Source organism: Terrapene carolina, unplaced genomic scaffold (assembly GCF_002925995.2).
Source record: "Terrapene carolina triunguis isolate 2854851 unplaced genomic scaffold, T_m_triunguis-2.0 Scaffold66, whole genome shotgun sequence".
NCBI classification, from domain to species: Eukaryota; Metazoa; Chordata; order Testudines; family Emydidae; genus Terrapene; species Terrapene triunguis.
In genome coordinates, this window is record NW_020664417.1 from 75,444,435 (window position 1) to 75,466,449 (window position 22,015).

Here is a 22,015-nt window from a genome sequence, read left to right on the forward strand (position 1 = left end):
GTTCAGGGCAGAGGGCTGGGGGGTGTGGGGGGTGCAGGGCAGAAGGCCGGTTGTGTGTTGGGGTGGGGGGGTTCAGGGCAGAGGGCTGGGGTGTGTGGGGGGTGTAGGGCAGAAGGCGGGGGTGCTCGGCTCGTGGGGGTGCTCCCAGCCCCCTGCCCTGAGCGGCTCATGGCAGGGGGCTGGAAGGGATATGCCCTGTTCTACCCCCTTCCCCCAGGCTCCGTCCCTACCTCTCTCTGCGTCCTCTACGGAGCTGTGTGCACACTGCCGCTCTTCCCCCTCCCCTTCGCTAGGGCGATCAGCTGATTGGCCAGGGACGGAGAGGAGGAGGGGCAGGAAAGCACCACGCTGGGGGAAGAAGCGGGGGCAGGGGGAAGCTTGGCTGCTGCAGAACCAAGCTTCTGCCTCCTGCCCCCGCAGGGGAGAGCAGTGGGCGGGGGGGGCTGAGTGGGGCTGGGGACCGGGACCGCGTCAGGGAGCTGCGTGCCACTCAAAATCGGCTTGCGTGCCGTGTTTGGCACGCGTACCATAGGTTGCTGACCCCTGCACTACTAGATGAAAACATAATTCTAAGGAACTTGCAAAACAGCTATACTTGTACTATTAAACAACATAATCAATGAAATTGTAAATTTATCTCTTTGTCTTATTATCATGAGGATAAAAACAATCATTTAATTTAATACACATAAAGCCAAATTTTCAGAACTGGCCACTTAACTGTGCTAAAAAAATTTCCTTACACATGGATCTGTACGCCAAAACCAGGGATTTAAACACACAGCTTTTGCATGCAAATTTCACAAAAGCAATTTATATAGCCGATTTTGAAAATGTAGCCTCCAGTATGAAAAACATTTTTAAAAAGGCAATTGAAGAGTTACTAGAAAGAGAAAGAACATTTCCAACTAGAAGTCTTTTAAAGAGTTCATACCTTAAAACAGGTTTTCTCACTGGAATATCATAAGCTCTAATGATGTTCACTAAAAGATTTATGTCTCCATCTGACAGATTCTGTGCTGTAACTTTCTTCCTTTCCTTTCTTCTTGGCTTTAGTGGTCGCTTTGGCTCCGCCAGTTTAAAAAGACTGAGTCCTAAATTACTAGAAATCATAAGAGAGTTTTTTCGTCTTTTCTACACAGGATCCAGAGTTCTAATTCTCCCTTGACACATATACAAAACTACGCACTTAAAAGAAAGAGAAATATATACTCTTGGTGTCATTTATTGTGAAATATGTTAATTGTTTATTAGCACAGAAATGGCATTTTGTATTTTATAAATTTTAAATGAAATATACAGAAGAATTGTATCATAACTAAGGGAGAATATGAAATAAAATTAATTTTAAAACTTCAATACGTATCTAACATACTATAATTATATAAACAAGATGCCTATTAGATGACATTATCCAATGTTTGTAAAACACATGAAAAATCTAAGCTCAGAACTATCTACAACAAATAGCAGGCTACAAAGGGGAAACAGAAATTAATGTACCATGACATACCCTGGGTCATCAGAACTTATAACACAAGGCAAAGCAGAATAAAAAGAAAAACAGGAAAAGAATAAAAACAGATGTGTGCAAAAACATACATGAATGATCCTAACTGTACAAACATATTTTAATTATAGAAAGCATTCCAGAACCAATTTTAAAATGCAACTGCTAGTCAAGGTCAACTTCTCATTATGTGCAACTACGAAAGTGTATTATTCTTGTAAAAACAGTATAAAAAGATGAATTACTTTTTTTAAATAGGAAAATTCACTAAACATATTTTAATAGATTTCCCATGTTCCAGGGTATTGTGCATATTTTAAATCTATTAATAATATAATCTGATTAGCAAACAATGCTCAGTACAAGTCAGTATTAATCATGTGGAAATCAGTATCAGTCAAGCTAATTTCATTTTAAACAAACTGGGAAATTAATTAATTATAAATGTGATTTCTCATTCTGCAACATGAAAATACTGAACCCAAAAAAATTGTTTCTTTGTTGAAAAGCAGCAAGTCTCTGTTTTGCCAGCAGATGGGACTATTTAGGTTTATATTGTTGAATCAAAATAATATCTTAAGGACACAATGGTGCAGTAAACAAAGTTTACTAGTAGCAAAGAAATGTAATTCTCATTCATTATCTATCTGCTTAAATAGATTTAAAACAAACAAATGCTAGTTAATGTCATTTATGTGTTGGTGATGCAGAGTAAGGGCTTGTCTACACTACCACGCGGGGGTCAATCTAAGATACGCAACTTCAGCTACGTGAATAGTGTAGCTGAAATCAACGTACTTAGATCTTCGCTGCGGTAAGTCGACAGCTGACGCTCTCCCATCGACTCTGCTTGCGCTTCTCGTTCTGGTGGAGTACCGGAGTCGACGGGAGAGCGCTCAGTGGTCAATTTATTGTGTCTATACTAGACGCAATAAATTGACACCCCTCACTGGATCGATCGCTGCCCGCCGATCTGCAGGGTAGTATAGACAAGCCCAAAGACTTGAAATACAGGAGGCATGGAAACATAGTACAAAAAGTCAGAGTCACAAAACAACAACAAACAAATACATACATAATAGTCTGGCAAGAAAAGAGAAGAGATTTCAAAGACAAAAATATGTTTGAGCAGAAGTAAAGAGACATATGGGAAGTGCCCAGCAGCAAGGTGTCGAGACACATGTAAGGCACAGGGTAACAAAAATGCACTTTTTAAATTTATTTCATGCTATTTGCAGGGCATCTCCCTGTGTCTTTTCTCAAATCTATCCATCCACATCCCCTTCCACAACTCTCTTTTCCCTCTGATCTGTTCGCTCTTTTCTCAAGATGTCTTAGAATTGTGCAGCAAGAAAGGTTAGAAGTCTAAACAGCAACTTTTTCAGGATCAGTTTTTTACTTCCTTTCATCCAGAAAGGACTCAGTATCTTTATTTATATATGCATATTTAGATGCCTATTTATTATTGTTTTTCAAGCACATTACAACATTGCTAGGTGCCTCACAAAATAAATAAAAATCAGGCCCTAGGCCCAAAGAGCATATCATGTAAATTAAACATGACAGAATATGTGAGGATCCTAACTTAATTAAAGGGGGCTGAAGTAGACAGGAAACATGTGGGAGACAATGCTAACATGGTGTGGTATTTCTTTTGGTTTATTTAGTTTTTTGTTACCTTTCTTTCCCCTGCACATTTCTTGTAGATATGAGGGCTGAAGTGACTTTTTAGGAGGGAACTAAAGAAGATGAGGAAAGTTGCAATGAACAGGGCTGGGGAGGGCATTCTAAGCATTGGGATCAGCACAGACAAAGAGAGTGAGATGATCTTAGGGAAGGAGATGAAAGGAGCACCAAGGCTGACATTAGTGGTGGAGTGGACAGGGTAGTGAGATGTGCATAGCATACTCTAGGAAGCCATTAAAAGAATACCAAAATTATATAGATATAGTATACACATTTACTTATCCATACATACTCAGATATACATTTTATATATGTTCCCACAGATACATACACCCATGGACATATTATAGGAACTATTTCATCCATCAGCATAGTAAAGCTACATCTGAATGAAACATGGCAGCTGTTCAATACTTCACAGCAAAATCACAGACCAGTGTACAACAGGAAGTAAATAACATAATATCCAGCAGAAACTACACTGGGATTGAAAATGTCTAGTCTGCAAATCATCAGGATTCATAGATTCATAGATTCTAGGACTGGAAGGGACCTCGAGAGGTCATTGAGTCCAGTCCCCTGCCCGCATGGCAGGACCAAATACTGTCTAGACCATCCCTGATAGACATTTATCTAACCTACTCTTAAATATCTCCAGAGATGGAGATTCCACAACCTCCCTAGGCAATTTATTCCAGTGTTTAACCACCCTGACAGTTAGGAACTTTTTCCTAATGTCCAACCTAGACCTCCCTTGCTGCAGTTTAAGCCCATTGCTTCTTGTTCTATCCTTAGAGGCTAAGGTGAACAAGTTTTTTCCCTCCTCCTTATGACACCCTTTTAGATACCTGAAAACTGCTATCATGTCCCCTCTCAGTCTTCTCTTTTCCAAACTAAACAAACCCAATTCCTTCAGCCTTCCTTCATAGGTCATGTTCTCAAGACCTTTAATCATTCTTGTTGCTCTTCTCTGGACCCTTTCCAATTTCTCCACATCTTTCTTGAAATGCGGTGCCCAGAACTGGACACAATACTCCAGCTGAGGCCTAACCAGAGCAGAGTAGAGCGGAAGAATGACTTCTCGTGTCTTGCTCACAACACACCTGTTAATACATCCCAGAATCATGTTTGCTTTTTTTGCAACAGCATCACATTGTTGACTCATATTTAGCTTGTGGTCCACTATAACCCCAAGATCCCTTTCTGCCGTACTCCTTCCTAGACAGTCTCTTCCCATTCTATATGTGTGAAACTGATTTTTTCTTCCTAAGTGGAGCACTTTGCATTTGTCTTTGTTAAACTTCATCCTGTTTAACTCAGACCATTTCTCCAATTTGTCCAGATCATTTTGAATTATGACCCTGTCCTACAAAGCAGTTGCAATCCCTCCCAGTTTGGTATCATCCGCAAACTTAATAAGCGTACTTTCTATGCCAATATCTAAGTCGTTAATGAAGATATTGAACAGAGCCAGTCCCAAAACAGACCCCTGCGGAACCCCACTCGTTATGCCTTTCCAGCAGGATTGGGAACCATTAATAACAATTCTCTGAGTACGGTTATCCAGCCAGTTATGCACCCACCTTATAGTAGCGCCATCTAAATTGTATTTGCCTAGTTTATTGATAAGAATATCATGCGAGACCGTATCAAATGCCTTACTAAAGTCTAGGTATACCACATCCACCGCTTCTCCCTTATCCACAAGACTCGTTATCCTATCGAAGAAAGCTATCAGATTGGTTTGACATGATTTGTTCTTTACAAACATAAAATATAAAAAAAGGATTGTGTTTTTATATTTATAGCTTTCCTGTTAGAAGCAAAGACAAGTAACTACTAACACCTCCTACACACACACACACACACACACACACACACACACACACAGATGCAATATGAAGCAAGCCAAGCCTCCTAGAATCTGGGAGAGGTGAAGAGCAGAATTCATTTTGATATCTCCTATGGAAAATATTAAGTGAATCTTATTTACTGTATTTAGCAATTAGAAACTATGGTGATGATACTCAACCAATTCCCATGATATAGATAAACAGATTTAAGTTTCATCTGAAACAATGCAATTGCAGCCTCACAGTCCCCTCTGGCACCATGCTGAGACATTTGCTCAGCACTGATTCAGTGGGAAGAATGCTGACTATTGAACCACCAAAGCCACCACATTTGGGTCTTACTTGGAGTCAGTCATTCAGGTACATTCTAAGCTGGACTCTCCTTAAGCTTATGAGGTCAGATGTTATCAGAGACTGAAGTAATATGGCAGCATATAAATAAGGGTTACTGTGAATGAATACTTCTGCTGAAAATAGCATATTACTTTAAAACATTTATGATGCAGTTTTCTTGCAGTTATTTAAACACTTGTGTATTTTGGCACAGATGAGCATAGTCCTTACAGAATAATATAGCATTATGCTAAATTTAAAACATTAGTAAACATGGAGTACAACACTAAATTTTTGTGGTAAAGAAATAATTATGAGCTTAGAAACAAGTATAGTTTAAAATTAGTTATTTAAATTATTTTAGATATGATAAAAACTTTTTTCCCTTACCCAAGACTAGGAACCTCCTCTTCATTTACCAGGTCAGAAAGAAGGAAATGGTGCTTTGCTGTTAGAAACCGGTTTATCACTGATTCTCTAACCTGGAAACATAACCAACTGTATGTATTATCCAAATTCACTGAAAATACATGTGGTTCAATTTACTAAAAAGCAGAGTTATTTTTCTTAACCCCACATCATAAAAAAAGGGGCATGTTCATGGATTCTTGAGTCCCTTTCCATAGATACTTCCTTAGCACAAAATACTACTAGGAGTAATTGACTCCTCTAGAAGCAGTCTCGGCAGTTGTCCCAGACTAAAGAGCCTGGGTCAAAGATCAGTCCACCTGGTAAAGGGAAATGCAAAAAATAAGAGAGTAATTTTCTGAACACGCACCCTTTCTCTTTCCAGATTCCAGTGGAGAAGAGTCCACACTATGAACTCAACATAACTGGCACTAATTGACAATTTTTTTGGATACCTTAACAAAGAGTCACAGTGAGGGTTAAAACACATTGATGAAACAGTGTGAAGAAGCTTGCACTCCTCCTAACTATACTATATCAATTCTGTGGCTAAATAGAGCACTTCAGATTCCAGGACTGTCAATGAGGCCCTTTTTCAAGCACTATTTATTTGTAAGAAAATATATAGTTTAGGGCTATTGATTAATCGCAGTTAACTCACGCAATTAACTAAAAAAAATTAATTGCAATTAAAAAAATTAATCATGATTAATCACAGTTTTAATTGCACTGTTAAACAATAGAATACCAATTGATATTTATTAAATATTTTGGATGTTTTTGTGCATTTTTAAATATATTGATTTCAATTACAACACAGAATACAAAGTGTACAGTGCTCACTTTATATTATTATTTTTATTACAATATTTGCATATTGTAAAAATGATAAACAAAAGAAACAGTATTTTTCAATTCACCTCATACAAGTACTGTAGTGTAATCTATCATGAAAGTGCAACTTACAAATGTAGATTTTTTTTGTGTTACATAACTGCACTCAAGAACAAAACAACGTAAAACATTAGCGCCTACAAGTCCACTCAGTCCTACTTCTTGTTAAGCCAATCGCTAAGACAAACAAACTAGTAAGAAAGATCAATACTGACTCTTTTTGCATTTCTCACCTTCTGGAGATACTTGGCAACTAAAGCTCTGTGTGCATCTAGGTGATCTTTGCTGTCAATTACATCCCTCTCACGGAGCCTTTTCTCATAGTTCTAAGGGTAAATACAAAAATTAAGTTTGTGATTTGATGTCCCTTCTAATGTTTTATGTCACATAAGGAAATAGTAATCAATGTATTAATATAAACATATAGGATCAAAGTAAACCAATGTAAATGTTAGACATTAGGAGGTACATTTTTAATGCAGTATGTAGCAATTCAGTTGCACATCCCAGTAATATAGACAGCAGTCATGTGGCTTAAACTACAATGAATAGCTTTCAAAATATCCTTTTATCCTTTCCTTTATAGGACTGAACTTTGATTTTTTTGGTGTAAACTAGTATTTCATATGAAGTGGAAAAATGTAGTTGTGGGTTTTGTCTGTATTGCCAGGTTTGGCAGCTACAGAAGGGAGGGCCCTGTATCATCACATAGGTGAGGCACTGGGCCTTCCTGGGAAGAAGGGCACAAGCCAAATGTATTCAAAGTTTTATTATGTATTACAGTCAAAGGAGTTTCTGTAGAACCTACAGACTGCAAGAAACCACTGGTTGCAATTTTTTTTTAGATTAATTATTCAGACTTTTTATTCTGTTTTTGAAAAATTAATAAACATAGCAATAGGGAAAGAAAGAAATACACAAAATGGAATGAAGGCCTAATAAAACATTTGTGATGTACAGAATCAGGGAAATGCAGAAATGAAGGTTACTCACCCGCAAGATGGACTCTGCATAACACTCATGGGGATGTGCTAATGGTGCAGCTGACAGTGGGTTATTTCATAGCAGTGTCTGTCAGATCATTCTGACACCCTCCTGCCCCTCTCCTTCCTGTACATTCCAAGAGCAAGGGTATAAAAGGGGACTTGATGCTCCAGCTGCCTCAATTCCTTCCACAGCATCTTCAGGTCCAAAATTGTAATCAGGACTCTGAGGAAGCTGGGAAGGTGGGCGGAGAATGAAAGTCCATCTCAGAGAATATTGGCTACAGGTAAGTAACCTTCATTTCTTCTTCAGGTGGCCTTTGCACTTCCCAATCATGGGATAGTTTGATAAGCAGTGCTGTCATCTGAAGAGGGTGGGACATGGTGTCCTAATTAACTCAACTGGGATGCTAGATATAGTGCATAATGTTTTGTAAATGTGTGAACAGAGCTCCATTTAACAGCTCTGCACATTTCTACAATGGGAATACACCTAAGGCATGCCAAGGGGGCCACAGTGACAGATGTTATGAACACATAGAATATTCAAAGGCTATTATATTTACTTTATGGTATACATATCACTATGGGCTAACTCATGGTTGTATTCCTGGTTCCATGCGGAGTTACAGGGCTTTTTGCAGGAGCTAAAATAACTAGGGGGTAAATAATGCAAATCCCTAAGGCAAGTAAAAAGCCTGGGAAAGTTTTGCCCCCTGGGGGTAATTGCATATACTGTTTGACCTGGTTTAAGAGGCCTGGCAAACACAGAACTATAAACTGTCTAAAGTGGTCGGCCTGATGTAGGGAGAATGGTCATTTTCACCCGTCCAAAGAACTGACATGAAACTGTGACCAAGAGATACAGACACTGTGGAAAGGGCCAGAAGAACTTTAATCCTACCAGCATCCCCATGTGGAAGATGGGTAACTGCCTTGTAAGAGAAGGTTACTCACCCTGTGCAGTAACAGAGGTTCTTTGAGATGGCTGTCCCTGTGGGATTAATCTGCATTCCTGCGCCTGCAATTGGAGAGTTTCAGTAGCAGCGCCTGGTTGATTCGCACAGGCACTGTCCCCGTCTCATGCCTCCTCTGGCGGTTACATAGTGCTGTGTGCCCAAACCCCCCTCAGTTCCTTCTCTATCACAGAGTCCCTAGCAGGAAACGCTGAAGTAGAGGGGAGGAAGGAGGGTAGTGGTGCACCCACAGGAAGAACCATCTTGAATAACCTCAGTTACTGCACAGAGTAACTTTCTCCTCTTCTTTGAGGAGTGTCACTGTGAGCGTTCCACTTTAGGTGGCTGTAGAGCAGTCCCCCTTATCGGACAGAAGGGGCTTCGCAGGGCCAGCTCCAGGCACCAGCGAAGAAAGCAGGTGCTTGGGGCGGCCAATGGAAAGGGGCGGTACGTCCGGGTCTTCGGCGGCGGGTCCCTCAGACCCTCTCGGAGTGAAGGACCTGCCGCCAAATTGCCACTGAAGAATGAAGCGGCGCAGTAGAGCTGCCGCCGAAGTGCCGTATCTTTTTTTTTTCGCTTCGCCGCTTGGGGCGGCAAAATAGCTGGAGCCGGCCCTGGGGCTTCAGAGTTGTATTCGTGGCAGATGATAAAACTGTGAGTCCAAGCAGAGCGTCTGATGTCAAGTCCTGCTGTATTGCATGGTGCTCTGTGAACATGTGGGCTGACGCCCAGATTGCAGCTTTGCAGATGTCCATGATGGGTACATTGTTGAGAAAGACTACTGATGTAGAAAGTGATCTGGTGGAGTGCGTGCGGGTCCCCAGTGGGGGTTGTAGTTATTGTTCATGGTAACAAAGGTCAATGCACCCAGAGATCCATTTTGAGTGCCTTTGCTTAGATATGGCAGCTCCTTTAGATCTTTCCGTGATAGAAAGAAATAACTTTGGTGACTTTCTGAAGGGTTTAGTCCTCTGAATGTAAAATGCTAGTACCCTTCTGACGTCCAGGGTGTGAAACATCATTTCTTGTCTGTTCCCATGAGGTTTTGGGAAGAACGATGGGAGATGGATGGGCTGGTTCAAGTGGAACAAGAAAGCTATTTTAGGTAAAAATTTTGGATGTGGTCTTAGAATAACTTTGTTGTTGAAGAATATTGTGTATTGGGGAGTGCCATTAGAGCCCCAAGTTCACCTACTCATCATGTGGATGTGATAGCAATGAAAAAGGACACCTTCATGGACAGATGGAGAAGTGAACACATCATCAAGGGCTCAAAGGGGGCCTAGTAAGGCATCATAGCACTAGATTAAGGTCCCATGGTGAAGTAGGGATTTATATTTCAGGATAAAGGTTACAAATACCTGTGAGAAATCGTTTAGTGGGAGGGTAGGCAAAGACTGAGAACTCGTCAACTTTGTGATGGAAAGCTGTGATTGACATGAGGTGTACTTTGATCAAGCACATTGGCAGATCCGATTTCTTAAATTCCAGTATATAATCTAATACCATTGGTAAAGGAGAGGTCTATTGTGGCACTGTATGTGGAATCTCTTCCATTTGTGCAGGTAAGTATATCGTTTAGTAGACCGTTTGCAGTTTAATAGTATGGTCCTTACCTCCTCCGAACAGCTCATTTCATTGCCTTGATACCATGGGGTAGCCATGCCTTTAGGTGGAGTATTTCCAGGTGCAGGTGGTATACCTAGCCTGCATCCTGAGACAGGAGATGTGGAAGAAGAGGAAGAATGCGTGGTGGGCATACTGTCATCTTCAGCAGGTAAGGGAACCATGTTTGTCTGGGCCACATGGGGGCTATCAAGATGATTCTGGATTTGTCAGTCCATAACTTGTGTATGACCCTGGATAAGAGAGGGGTGTGGGGAGGGAATTGCCAATCCTTGCCAATATTCTGTATCAGACTACCTTATCACAATATCTACTGAGGTGAGGGTAGAGTCTATGTCAACTGTGTGGAGCATCTGTATAGTGTTTGCTTGGGTACCCTTTCTTTTCATATGATGGGAAATAAGGTGGTAAATTAACCTGTCCATCATGCTCTGATTCACTGTCAGATTGTGGATCCAATCTTGGATCAGAGAAAGTAAATAAAGGGAAAACTAATGGTCTTGGCTTTCTTAAAATTGAAAAGGAGGAGACACACCTCTCTGGTGAGCCCACAGGTATTCTAGGAAGGAGTGAAAGGTCTGGGAAAATCTAAATCTGCTCTGTGATCTTTTGACTCTTGCCCATCAGGAAAGTTGGATCAGGAAGTAACTCTGAGGCTTTTCTTTTATTCCCCTTATCAATGGGTATGCAGGTAACTGCACACCTTGGATCTGAATCTATCTGCATAGCCAAGTGATTTATTTAGCGTGTGCATAGTCATCTAGCCAAGCGATGGCATTTTAAGTGGCATGATGCAGTTCTTCTAGGCCACCGCTGAACCTAGTCAGCAGGCATTCCTCGACAATGTGCATCATCGTCTGTGTTGCGCCACAGTTGCACAAAGGGCTGTCACGAAGGCCCCTGCGATACTGGTTGGCTGCACAGAGACCTTGCCCGGTTCAGAACCTGTTCAACAGAGACCATTGGCCATGGGGCAGGTCAAAACCAGGCGGGCAAATTGTGGGGTCGGCGACAAGGGACTGGAGCCAAGTGATGTACCCGGGCATCTATCATTATAGCACATGCTTATAGCACTGAGGAGTTGGAACCAACATCTGGAACAGCTACATTCAGTACATCAAGGACACGGGCCCTTCTTTAGAGATTTACCCAGTGCGGTGGCCTTAATTTTTGACCTAGATTCTGAGGGGGTTTTCAGAACCAAGCATGAGGGAACTGAAAGGGACCCAAAGCAGTGCTTGACCCTGCTAACAGGAGCTGTATCTCACATCTTTATTCAGAAGGAGAGGTGATAGATTTGAAGAGGTGCTCCTACTAGGACTGGCTGCAGAGCATGAGAATGTCCTTCCCCCAACCAAGCCAGACACCTGGTATGTCATAGGATCTGTAAGTCAGTACCGACGTACGGGAACTAATAAAAGAAATAACTTTTCATAGAATCATAGAATAATTAGGGTTGGAAGAGACCTCAGGAGGGCCTCTAGTCCAATCCCCTGCTCAAAGCAGGACCAACACCAACTAAATCATCCCAGCCAGGGCTTTGTCAAGCCAGGCCTTAAAAACCTCTAAGGATGGAGATTCCACCACCTCCCTAGGTAACCCATTCCAGTGCTTCACCACCCTCCTAGTGAAATAGATTTTCCTAATATCCAACCTAGACCTCCCCCACTGCAACTTGAGACCATTACTCCTTGTTCTGTCATCTGCCACCACTGAGAACAGCCGAGCTCCATCCTCTTTGAAACCCCTCCTTCAGGTAGTTGAAGGCTGCTAACAAATCCCCCCTCACTCTTCTCTTCTGCAGACTAAATAACCCCAGTTCCCTCAGCCTCTCCTCTTAAGTCATGTGCCCCAGCCCCCTAATCATTTTCGTTGCCCTCCGCTGGACTTTCTCCAATTTATCCACATCCCTTCTGTAGTGGGGGTGGGGGGCAAAACTGGACGCAATAGTCCAGGTGTGGCCTCACCAGTGCCGAATAGAGGGGAATAATCCTACTAATATATCCCAATAATCCTACTAATATAGCCCAATATGCTGTGAAATCTTCAATGAGTTTGAACTCAAAAAGGAAGCTTACAAGAAGTGGAAATTTGAAGAGATGACTAGAGAGGAGTATAAAAATATTGCTAGAGCATGCAGGGGTGTAATCAGGAAGGCCAAGACACAATTGGAGTTACAGCTAGCAAGAGATGTGAAGAGTAACAACATGATGACTAATATAGCCCAATATGCCTACTAATATAGCCCAGTAATTCTACTAATATAGCCCAATATGCCGTGAAATCTTCAATGAGCTTGAACTCAAAAAGGAAGCTTACAAGAAGTGGAAATTTATTCCCCAGGAATAGAGGGGAATAATCGCTTCCCTCGATCTGCTGGCAATGCTCCTACTAATGGCCTTCTTGGCAACAAGGGCACACTGCTGACTCATAACCAGCTTCTTGTCCACTGTAATCCCCAGGTTCTTTTCTGCAGAACTGCTGCTTAGCCAGTCGGTCCCCAGCCTATAGCGTTGCATGGGAGTCTTCCTTCCTAAGTGCAGGACTCTGCACTTGTCCTTGTTGAACCTCATCAGATTTCTTTTGGCCCAATCCTCCAATTTGTCTAGGTCACTTTGGACCCTATCCCTACCCTCCAGCATATCTACCTCTTCCCACAGCTTAGTGTCATCTGAAAACTTGCTGAGGGTGCAATTCATCCCATCATCCAGATCATTAACAAAGATATTGAACAAAACCGGCCCCAGGACCGACCCCTGGGGCATTCTGCTTGATACCAGCTGCCAACTAGACATCAAACCGTTGATCACTACTCGTTGAGCCCGAAAATCTAGCCAGCTTTCTATCCACCTTATAATCCATTCATCCAATCCATACTTCTTTAATTTGCTGGCAAGAATACTGTGGGAGACTGTATCAAAAGCTTTGCTAAAGTCAAGCTATATCATATCCACCACTTTCCCCATATCCACAGAGCCAATTATCTCATCACAGAAGGCAATCAGGTTGGTCAGGCATGACTTGCCCTTGGTGAACCCATGCTGTTCCTGCTCCTGATTACCTTCCTCTTTTCCAAGTGCTTCAAAATGGATTCCTTGAGGACCTGCTCCATGATTTTGCCAGGGACTGAAGTGAGGCTGACCGGTCTGTAGTTCTCCAGGTTCTCTTTCTTCCCTTTTTAAAATATGGGCACTATATTTGCCTTTTTCCAATCGTCCGGGACCTCCCCCGATCGCCACGAATTTTCAAAGATAATGGTCAATGGCTCTGCAATCTCATCAGCCAACTCCCTCAGCACCCTCGGATGCATTAGATCTGGACCCATGGACTTGTGCATGTCCAGCTTTTCTAAATAGTCCTTAACCTGTTCTTTCACCACTGAGAGCTGCTCACTTCCTCCCCATACTGTGTTGCCCAGTGCAGCAGTCTGGTAGCTGACCTTGTCTGTGAAGACCGAGGCAAAAAAAGCATTGAGTACTTCAGCTTTTTCCACATCTGTCACTATGTTGCCTCGGTCCCACATTTTCCCTGACCTTCTTCTTGTTGCTAACATACCTGTAGAAACCCTTCTGGTTACTCTTCACATCTCTTGCTAGCTGCAACTCCAATTGTGCCTTGGCCTTCCTGATTCACCCCTGCATGCTCTAGCAATATTTTTATACTCCTCCCTAGTCATCTGTTCAAATTTCCACTTCTTGTAAGCTTCCTTTTTGAGTTCAAGCTCATTGAAGATTTCACTGTTAAGCCAAGCTGGTCGCCTGACATATTTGCTATTCTTTCTGCACATCGGGATGGTTTGTTCTTGTGCCCTCAATAAGGCTTCTTTAAAATAAACAAAGCTAAAATTTCTAGCACTAATGCTAACTAATTAAGAAATCTAACTAAGGTACAGTGTCTTTGAAGAGGCTGGATCCAGCCTGGAGAGGTTCCTGGTCCACCTGCTGAGACATTTGGAAGGAACTGAGGTGGCTGGAGTGCCACAAACTCTTTTATAGCCTCATCCTTAGAATGTTCAATAAAAGTAAAAGGAGGGGCAGGGGAGCACTCTAACAGGCACTGCTACGAAATGTTCGACTGTCAGTTACACCACTAGTGCATCCCATGGGTGGGAAGGTAGAGAGGTCACCTGAAGAACCTTAAACGACATCAGAGACCCAGGATCATAGAAGAAGGATGGTTTAAATAAAACATGAAAAAGAAAACACTATGGGCTTGATTGTTCCCCCCAATATTTGCTTCAATTCAGTAGTATTGTTTTCTTTAGCCCCTCCAAAGAATTGGACAAAAGTTAATAAAGTTGGTGCTTCAATTAACTTTTGCACAACCTCTCTTGACTTTTCATGTTCGGAATTCTCTTTTAAAAGAGGATTCCAAGTAGACTGGTGGATAGGGAAAATTGTCGTAGTGCAGCTCCACTTAAATCTTCTTCCTCCAGAGTCTGTTCCAGCAGCTATTTCTTTGGAAGGAGACAATCAAATTCTAGATTCAGGTAACATGAGGTATATTTAAAGTGAAATACTTTTTTGAGTTACACTCCATGTAATCCTTTTGGAGTCAATGCAGTTGAAGTCAGGGTAGAATTTGGCCCTCAAAGTAATGAGGAACTGACTTTATCAAGCCAAATATTACTGAAGATAAAACTGATAAATATTTTATTAAAGACCATAATTTAAATAATTTCAGACAACAACCTACCTCAAAAAGTTTTTCAGTTATTTCTCGTTCAAGTAAAGGGACTTGCTTATAATTACGGAACTCTGCCACCTCTCTGTGTCTGAGTTGTAGGAGTCGGAATCTTTTTGATCTGTTAAGTTCCTCATCTGAAGCAAAATTAAACTCTTGCTGCAATTGCTCCAGTCTGAAGAAACCAGGAACACAAGCATCTCCACTAGTGGCAACCTAAATAACAAAGGTAAATATGAAAAGTTCAATTCAGAGTGAAAAATGTCCATAAATATTTTTTCAATGGGTTGACTAATTCATTAGATATATTGCCAAGACCCCCATTGTAACCAAAACCAGCCTGAATATGCCAAAATATAACATAAATATTTAATATTTTAAAATAAGGTTTTTAATAATTCTTAGTTTTTAGTAAGAATATAGTGGAATTTAATTCATTCACAATTTAAATGTAATATAAAATATTGTAATAACTGTTGTGACAACTGAAGCTATGGTACAGTATAATAATTTAGGCCCCAATCTTGCAAAGACAGTCATATGTAGGGCCCTACCAAATTCACGGCCATGAAAAACACATCATGGACCGTGAAATCTGGTCTCCCTCTGTGAAATCTGGTCTTTTGTTTGCTTTTACTGTATACTATACAGATTTCATGGGGGAGACCAGTGTTTCTTAAATTGGGGGTCCTGACCCAACAGGGAGTTGCAGAGGGAGCACAAGGTTATTTTAGGGGGGTTGTGGTATTGCCACCCTTACTTCTGCTGCCTTCAGAGCAGGGGCGGCTCTAGTTTTTTTGCCGCCCCAAGGACAGCAGGCAGGCTGCCTTTGGTAGCATGCCTGTGGGAGGTTCCCGTTCCCGCGGATTCGGTGTACCTGCTGCCGAATTGCTGCCGAATCCGCGGGACCGGCGGACCTCCCGCAGGCATGCCGCCGAAGGCAGCCTGATGGCCGCCACCGTAGCTTGCCGCCCCAGACACGCGCTTGGAGCGCTGGTGCCTGGAGCCGACACTGCTTCAGAGCTAGGTGGCCAGAGAGCGGCGGCTGCAGGCTGGGCGCCCAGCTCTGAAGGCAGTGCCCCGCCAGTCCATGCCACCCTTACTTCTGCGCTGGGCGGCCAGATATTGGCAGCTGATGACTGAGGGCCCAGCTCTGCAGGCAGCAGTGCAGAAGTAAGCGTAGCAATACCACAACCTCCCCTACAATAACCTTGCAGCCTCCCCATAACTCCTTTTTGGGTCAGGACCCCTACAATTACAACACTGAAATTTCAGATTTAAATAGCTGAAATCATTAAATTTACAATTTTTAAAATCATACAACCCTAAAATTGACCCAAATGGACCATGAATTTGGTAGGGCCCTAGTCATATGTATAACTTTACTAAAGTTATGCACATATGTAAGTCTTTGCAGGACTGAGGCTTGAGGTAGCTAAGAGCAGTTTGTGAACGCTTCATTCCCATTAATGAGCTGTTACTCACTTGAGCAGTGTCATCTCCTCCACTAGGATTACTTGTGTAAACAACTGCTCCCCAGGGGAGAGGGGGTTCACAATTTGGTCTGACATACATACTTATTTAATTTAAAAATATGGTCAGATTCCCTTTCCATTACACCAGTTTCACACAAGTGTAACACCACTGAAATCAATGAGTATATCAATGCAAAACTAACTTAACATTTCAAAATCAAGTGCCCAATATCAAATTCATGTTTGTATTATTTATTAGAAATACCATGTTTCATTTTCACCATTCCTGTGAATGGTTTTGTCTTATCTTTCAATTAAAGTTGCCATTCCAATGATACTTCCAGCAAGAAGGCAAGTCTGATCATATAGTGAGACACAGAAAATGCAGCTCAGCATCTGAATGCATTTCAAAATTCTGATGAGGTAGGTTCTTTTATTTTTTAAAAAAATAATTAATGTCACTGTTAAATTAACTCCATCAAAATTTTTAAAAAACGTAAGGTAAATTGTGTCATTGTGTGACTTTTGAAAATCAGTGTCTTAAAAAATCTCAAATTATGTCATCAGATTTTCAAGATTGTGATTTACTGTTTGGTGATTTAAAGATAAATCTCTTTAACCAAACTAATGATCTGTTCTGGGAAAACAACCTGCTCGGAAAATCTTACTGAATAAAGGAAAAATAATTTTCATGCACAGAGAAACTCAACTAACTCAGAATCTCCATAAAGCAGACAGTGTGTAAACCTTGTACCATAACTTGATGATGTTGATGAACCCTCCTACTGAAGATGGGGTGTAAAAACTAACCACACATCCAGTTTAAAGGTTTGATTGTCCTCTCATCTCTTCGTCCAGATTATATAGAACCAGCCAGACTGGCTTGAACTCTACACATTTTAAGCTTAGGCTCCGTTCTGGCAGAGACCATGGGCTCTAGATGTACATGTATGCTTCCTAATGTGATGGCATCTGGGATCTGTAACGTTTGACTCTTTTACAAACAAACAAACAAACAAAATCAATTGGGAGATTATTTTCTAAATGAAAGAGAAAGGTGAAGTGTACCACTGACTGTTACTACTCATAGCTAAACAATCCAACAACAAAGACTAAGAGGGGAAACTAAAATAGATCTAAAAAGAGCCAAAAAAGCATACTTTCGCCCTGGTTTCAATTATGAACCTGATGATCTCATACCTCTAAACAAACACAAGAGTATGTTGTTATGATCACTTAGAGCCCAATTCTATTTTTTTAAGTGAATGGCAAAATTCCCATTGACTTCAATGGGAGCAAGATAATGGCTTTCAGCGAGACCAATATAATTACATTAAGCATTTAGGGACAGAGTTAGCATGAAAGAGTCATACAAATTAAAGTTACTGAATCCAATCTATGTTTTAATGCTTAGGGTACAAAAAAAGATTTTAATTTTTTTTTAAGGGTTCTAAAATCCACTAATTTAGTGACTGATGCTAAATTTATGGGGAAACGGCAAGTTAGGAATATCCAACATGTCATGCTAAACATAAGAAACAGCACTGCAAATCAACTACATGTAGAATTGAACTGTTGCTTTTTGTGTTTAAAGCAGGATAATATTTTTTCACTTCCTTTAAAAGACATAATTCTTTTTGCAAATCCCAGATTTCAACAAAATGGTTTCATTAAAGCCTCTTACCATTATCAACTGCATCAGATCTGCATTTTTTGGGTCATTTGGATCCAGCTTTGTTTCTGCTGCCCACTTGGCTAGTTTCTTCATGTCAGTTAAGCCTGATGTGCCAATAGACGCAACGGCATCAATATTTTTTAAAGCACTGAAATGACAGTTGATACCAAAGGATTCAGATTTTTTTTCGTCAGTGAAATATAATAAACATAAAGACTAATCTTTTGGAAAAAAAATACTTTGCCTGCAAATTCCACCACTTGGAAATATGAAATTTCATCGCAAACTCGCAATAAGAAAGCAAGCAAGCTTTTGGCATTTTTCTCTTCATGAATTGTGGTGTTTTTTGCTACAAATATTTATGATCTACAAAAGGACAGACAATGTTTTCTTTTGTGAAAAGGACAGTAAAATTAATTACCATGAGAATACCATGAAGGCTTTTTGTTATGGAATTAATCAAGCTTTTGAATTTTCAGAATGGTGGTTTATGAAAGTGTTTGGAATTAAATATATTTTACATTTTGGAATGATAGATCCTCTGTGCAACAACAGACAAACAGAGGTAACTTCCATTAGCACTAAGGGAAGTTATATGTATGTATGGGCATTTTCTTAGCGTACCCTGAATGTAACAGGGTGGTTTGCCCTTAAGGGCTGGTAGGCCTAACGGCTAGTGAGCCCTGATTATGAAAGGAGCTACACCTGGTTTGGATCAGGTGATTCCTCTATAAAACAACAGCAAGAAGATGCAATAAAGGGAGGTTGTGAGAATTGTTTTCAGGAGCAAAGTTATGACAGCCCAAATTTAAGGGAACTCCTCTCCCACACCACAATTGGCCTCCTTTTTGAAAGGCTCAGCAGAGGTCAAGCACTGACTGGGTATATAGCCAAAATACCCTCTCACTCCTAGAGGTGATCTCTCCAGATCAGGTTTGAAGGGGGCAGCCTGCACTCCTAGTTCCATGGTACTGGTAGGCATGGACCTTACCTGTTCTATGGGCAAACAAAGGACTTCAGCTAATGCAGCACTGTTCATGAGCATTGCATTCATTCATATTTTAAAAAACTCTGCTGCACAATTGTACAGAAGTAACAGAGATCATATAAATGAGCCACTGCCTCATGCTACTAATGATCTTTCAACCTCCCACCATACAGTAAGTATGAGTTAATCAATCTAGAATAACTTTCTTTCTTGGCTGCAGTTTGGGTCAAAGAGAGTACTGGATGGATTACCGTTGGGAAGAACTATTTCCCATGTTAAGAACACAGGGAAAACGCTGAGCACGCTCAGTTAAGTCACATAATATAACTTCCAAGAGCTGATGGCAGAGTCAGAGAGCCATATTTATCCACGGTGTAACTCCATTCAGTTCATTGGAATTACACAGAAGTGACCAAAGTTACCACCACTGGGAAGGGGCAATCCACAATGCCTAGTTTGCAACCTCAGGATATGGGAGATTTTCTTATACAGACCAGGGATTAGTTTCTGTAGCTTACCAGGCTTCCAGGGCTCACGTGGACCAGTGGCTGGGAAGTAAATTTAGTATGGATTGAGGCCAGGCTTATTTTTAACCAATTAAGTTAATAAGAGCAACAGTGACAATACTCCTGTGCTACCCTCTTTATCACTCCCATGGTTTAGTTTCTGTCAACCCATGATAAGAATGACATTTAAAGTAGACGGACTGTATGCATAATGTATTTTGTATAAGGGTTGTATTTCTTGGTGATGATTACCAATAATGTTCTCTTCACACTCTAACACAAGAAACAAGAAGAAAAAACTACACTGACCCTAGTTTGCTATCTGGGCATTATAATAATGAAGGCATCAGCTGCCACTTCTTTCAGCATTTTATGCTGTCTAGCAACCAAATGTTAAAAGATTAAAATGTTAACTAAAATATTTACCTAAAATATTATCTCTATATCCTTTGCATTGGGATAAACTGCATAAGAGAAAAAAGTTTCTGTATTTTAAAAAAGTCATATGACAGTTATTGCTTGATTATTAAAAATCACCTATTTTCCAAATAATTTAAATACCATAATATATTAAATTTTTCAACACATCGCTGCAGCATATTACCTTGGAATCCCTGTTTTCTGCTGTGATACTAGAGGAATTAAGGGTACTCCATTTTCTCCAATTGCCCAGGAAACACTATTGGACACTTTGCCAGAGGTCATTAAAGTAATCTTATTACTACCATCAGCTTCAAATGAAAATGGCACACCTACAACCAGGAGAAAAACAACATATACAATGATCTTTCCGGTAAGTTTCAAAGTTGCAGTATCCTATTGTGATTTATGAGACACTAATTTAGTATCTGTGAAAAGAATGTGCTTATTAACACCAACTAGCACCAACACCTACTCTTGGAAGAAGTTGTTTCCCTAACTGCACACTGAACCACTACTAGAAGGCTCTCACTTTTCCAAAAGGTTTCATTCCTGAATGGTAATCAAAAGACATATGGTTGAAAAGTCAGCCCCCAGGGAACCATGATGTATTGTACAGCCTTATGTATATCCAGCATGCTCAGTGGCCTTCAACTCACTCACTCTCTTCTGCTCAGCACCCACATCTTTCACCTGGCCTTCCACCACTGACTTCACTCCTGTGCAGGCTGCTCCTGCTCTCTTGCTCTACCCTAGTCTCTATTGCAAAATACTGACACGTATGAGTCACTCACTTCATAATACGACTCTCGCTATTATTTTTATTTTTACCTTAATTCCCCATTTTTCTACTCCTCTCTTTAGTTTATCTTCATGTGCCACATTTGTCTAATTTAAGATTGGAAACTCCTTGGGACATGGTTAAAGTAATTTGTTAATCTCTAAAGAATCTGTAAAATACCGTGCAATGTTATAGTACTAAATAAATGTTTATTACTAAAATAAAAAATAATAAAATGGTGGAATCTGGAGTGCAGGGACTTTGGGAACCAACTGAAAAAGAAGTTATTGGGATTTAATGTTGTTGGAAGTCAAGAAAAGTGATAAAGCATTTTTACAGTGTGTAAGCAAACCAATTAGGAAGAGTAAAAACTAGTACACAAGAATATATTTTACAGGGCCAGGTTCTCAGCTGCTATAAATCAGTGATGTCAGTGGACCCATGCTGATTTTATACTAGCTCATACTGCCCCACTACGTATATTTCTTATAGTCAAAACTTTAGAGAGGATTCTATTTTTACATAGTGAAAAGTAACAAATAGAACTCCTTTTAAAATCATATAATTTTTTATTACATAAAAACTAAAAATATTTCACAAAGTAGGACAAAGAAAAATCCCATCACAAATTTAGCTAGTAATGTGAACTGGGACAGTTTTATATAACTCAGTCTCAGAGATTCTAAATGCTCTTGATTGAATTATGCTTTATGCCTGAGACTAGCAGAACATTCTTAACATACAGAAATATATTTTATTTACTTGGCTAAAAGTAATATGTTGGGCTCAATCTAAGAGTAAAACATTCTAATCCAAGCACCACTGAGAGTAAGCAAGAATCCATACCACTCCCAACTCCTTCATGGTCCAACATCACACGCTGGTTGCTGCTAAACTCTATTTCTTCTGTACGAGCTCTACCAGTGAGAACTGTAGTCTCAGGAACAGGTATAAACATTTCTGCTAACAGGTTAGTGCTGCTGAGTCCCACTGTTTCATATATCTGAAATAAGCAAGACATAAGTAGTGAAATGCTACATTCAATTCTGGGTGCCTCATTACTACAAGATATAAGTAAGTTGGAGGGTGTTCGGAAAAAAAGCAGTTAACATGATTAAGAGGTGGAAGAATACTAGACTGATAAGTAACGATTTAAATATTTACACATGTACAGTGTTTAAAGCTATAACTAAGTAATGGACAATATTATTTTCTAAGGGACTACCCAGGAGGAATCC

At 40.5% G+C, this 22,015-nt stretch overlaps 1 protein-coding gene across 1 annotated transcript in view; it reads right to left on the minus strand.

The window, feature by feature from the left end:
• The window catches only part of CC2D2A (coiled-coil and C2 domain containing 2A), a 120,407-nt gene that overhangs the window by 39,772 nt on the left and 58,620 nt on the right, over positions 1–22,015 (minus strand). The window contains exons 17-23 of the mRNA XM_026648036.2: positions 21,624–21,780; positions 20,181–20,328; positions 18,092–18,230; positions 14,945–15,148; positions 6,918–7,010; positions 5,773–5,864; positions 935–1,102 (exon numbers count right to left, since the gene is read on the minus strand). Of these exons, the coding sequence (XP_026503821.1) occupies positions 935–1,102; positions 5,773–5,864; positions 6,918–7,010; positions 14,945–15,148; positions 18,092–18,230; positions 20,181–20,328; positions 21,624–21,780 (1,001 nt within the window). The remainder of the gene's footprint in view (positions 1–934; positions 1,103–5,772; positions 5,865–6,917; positions 7,011–14,944; positions 15,149–18,091; positions 18,231–20,180; positions 20,329–21,623; positions 21,781–22,015) is intronic.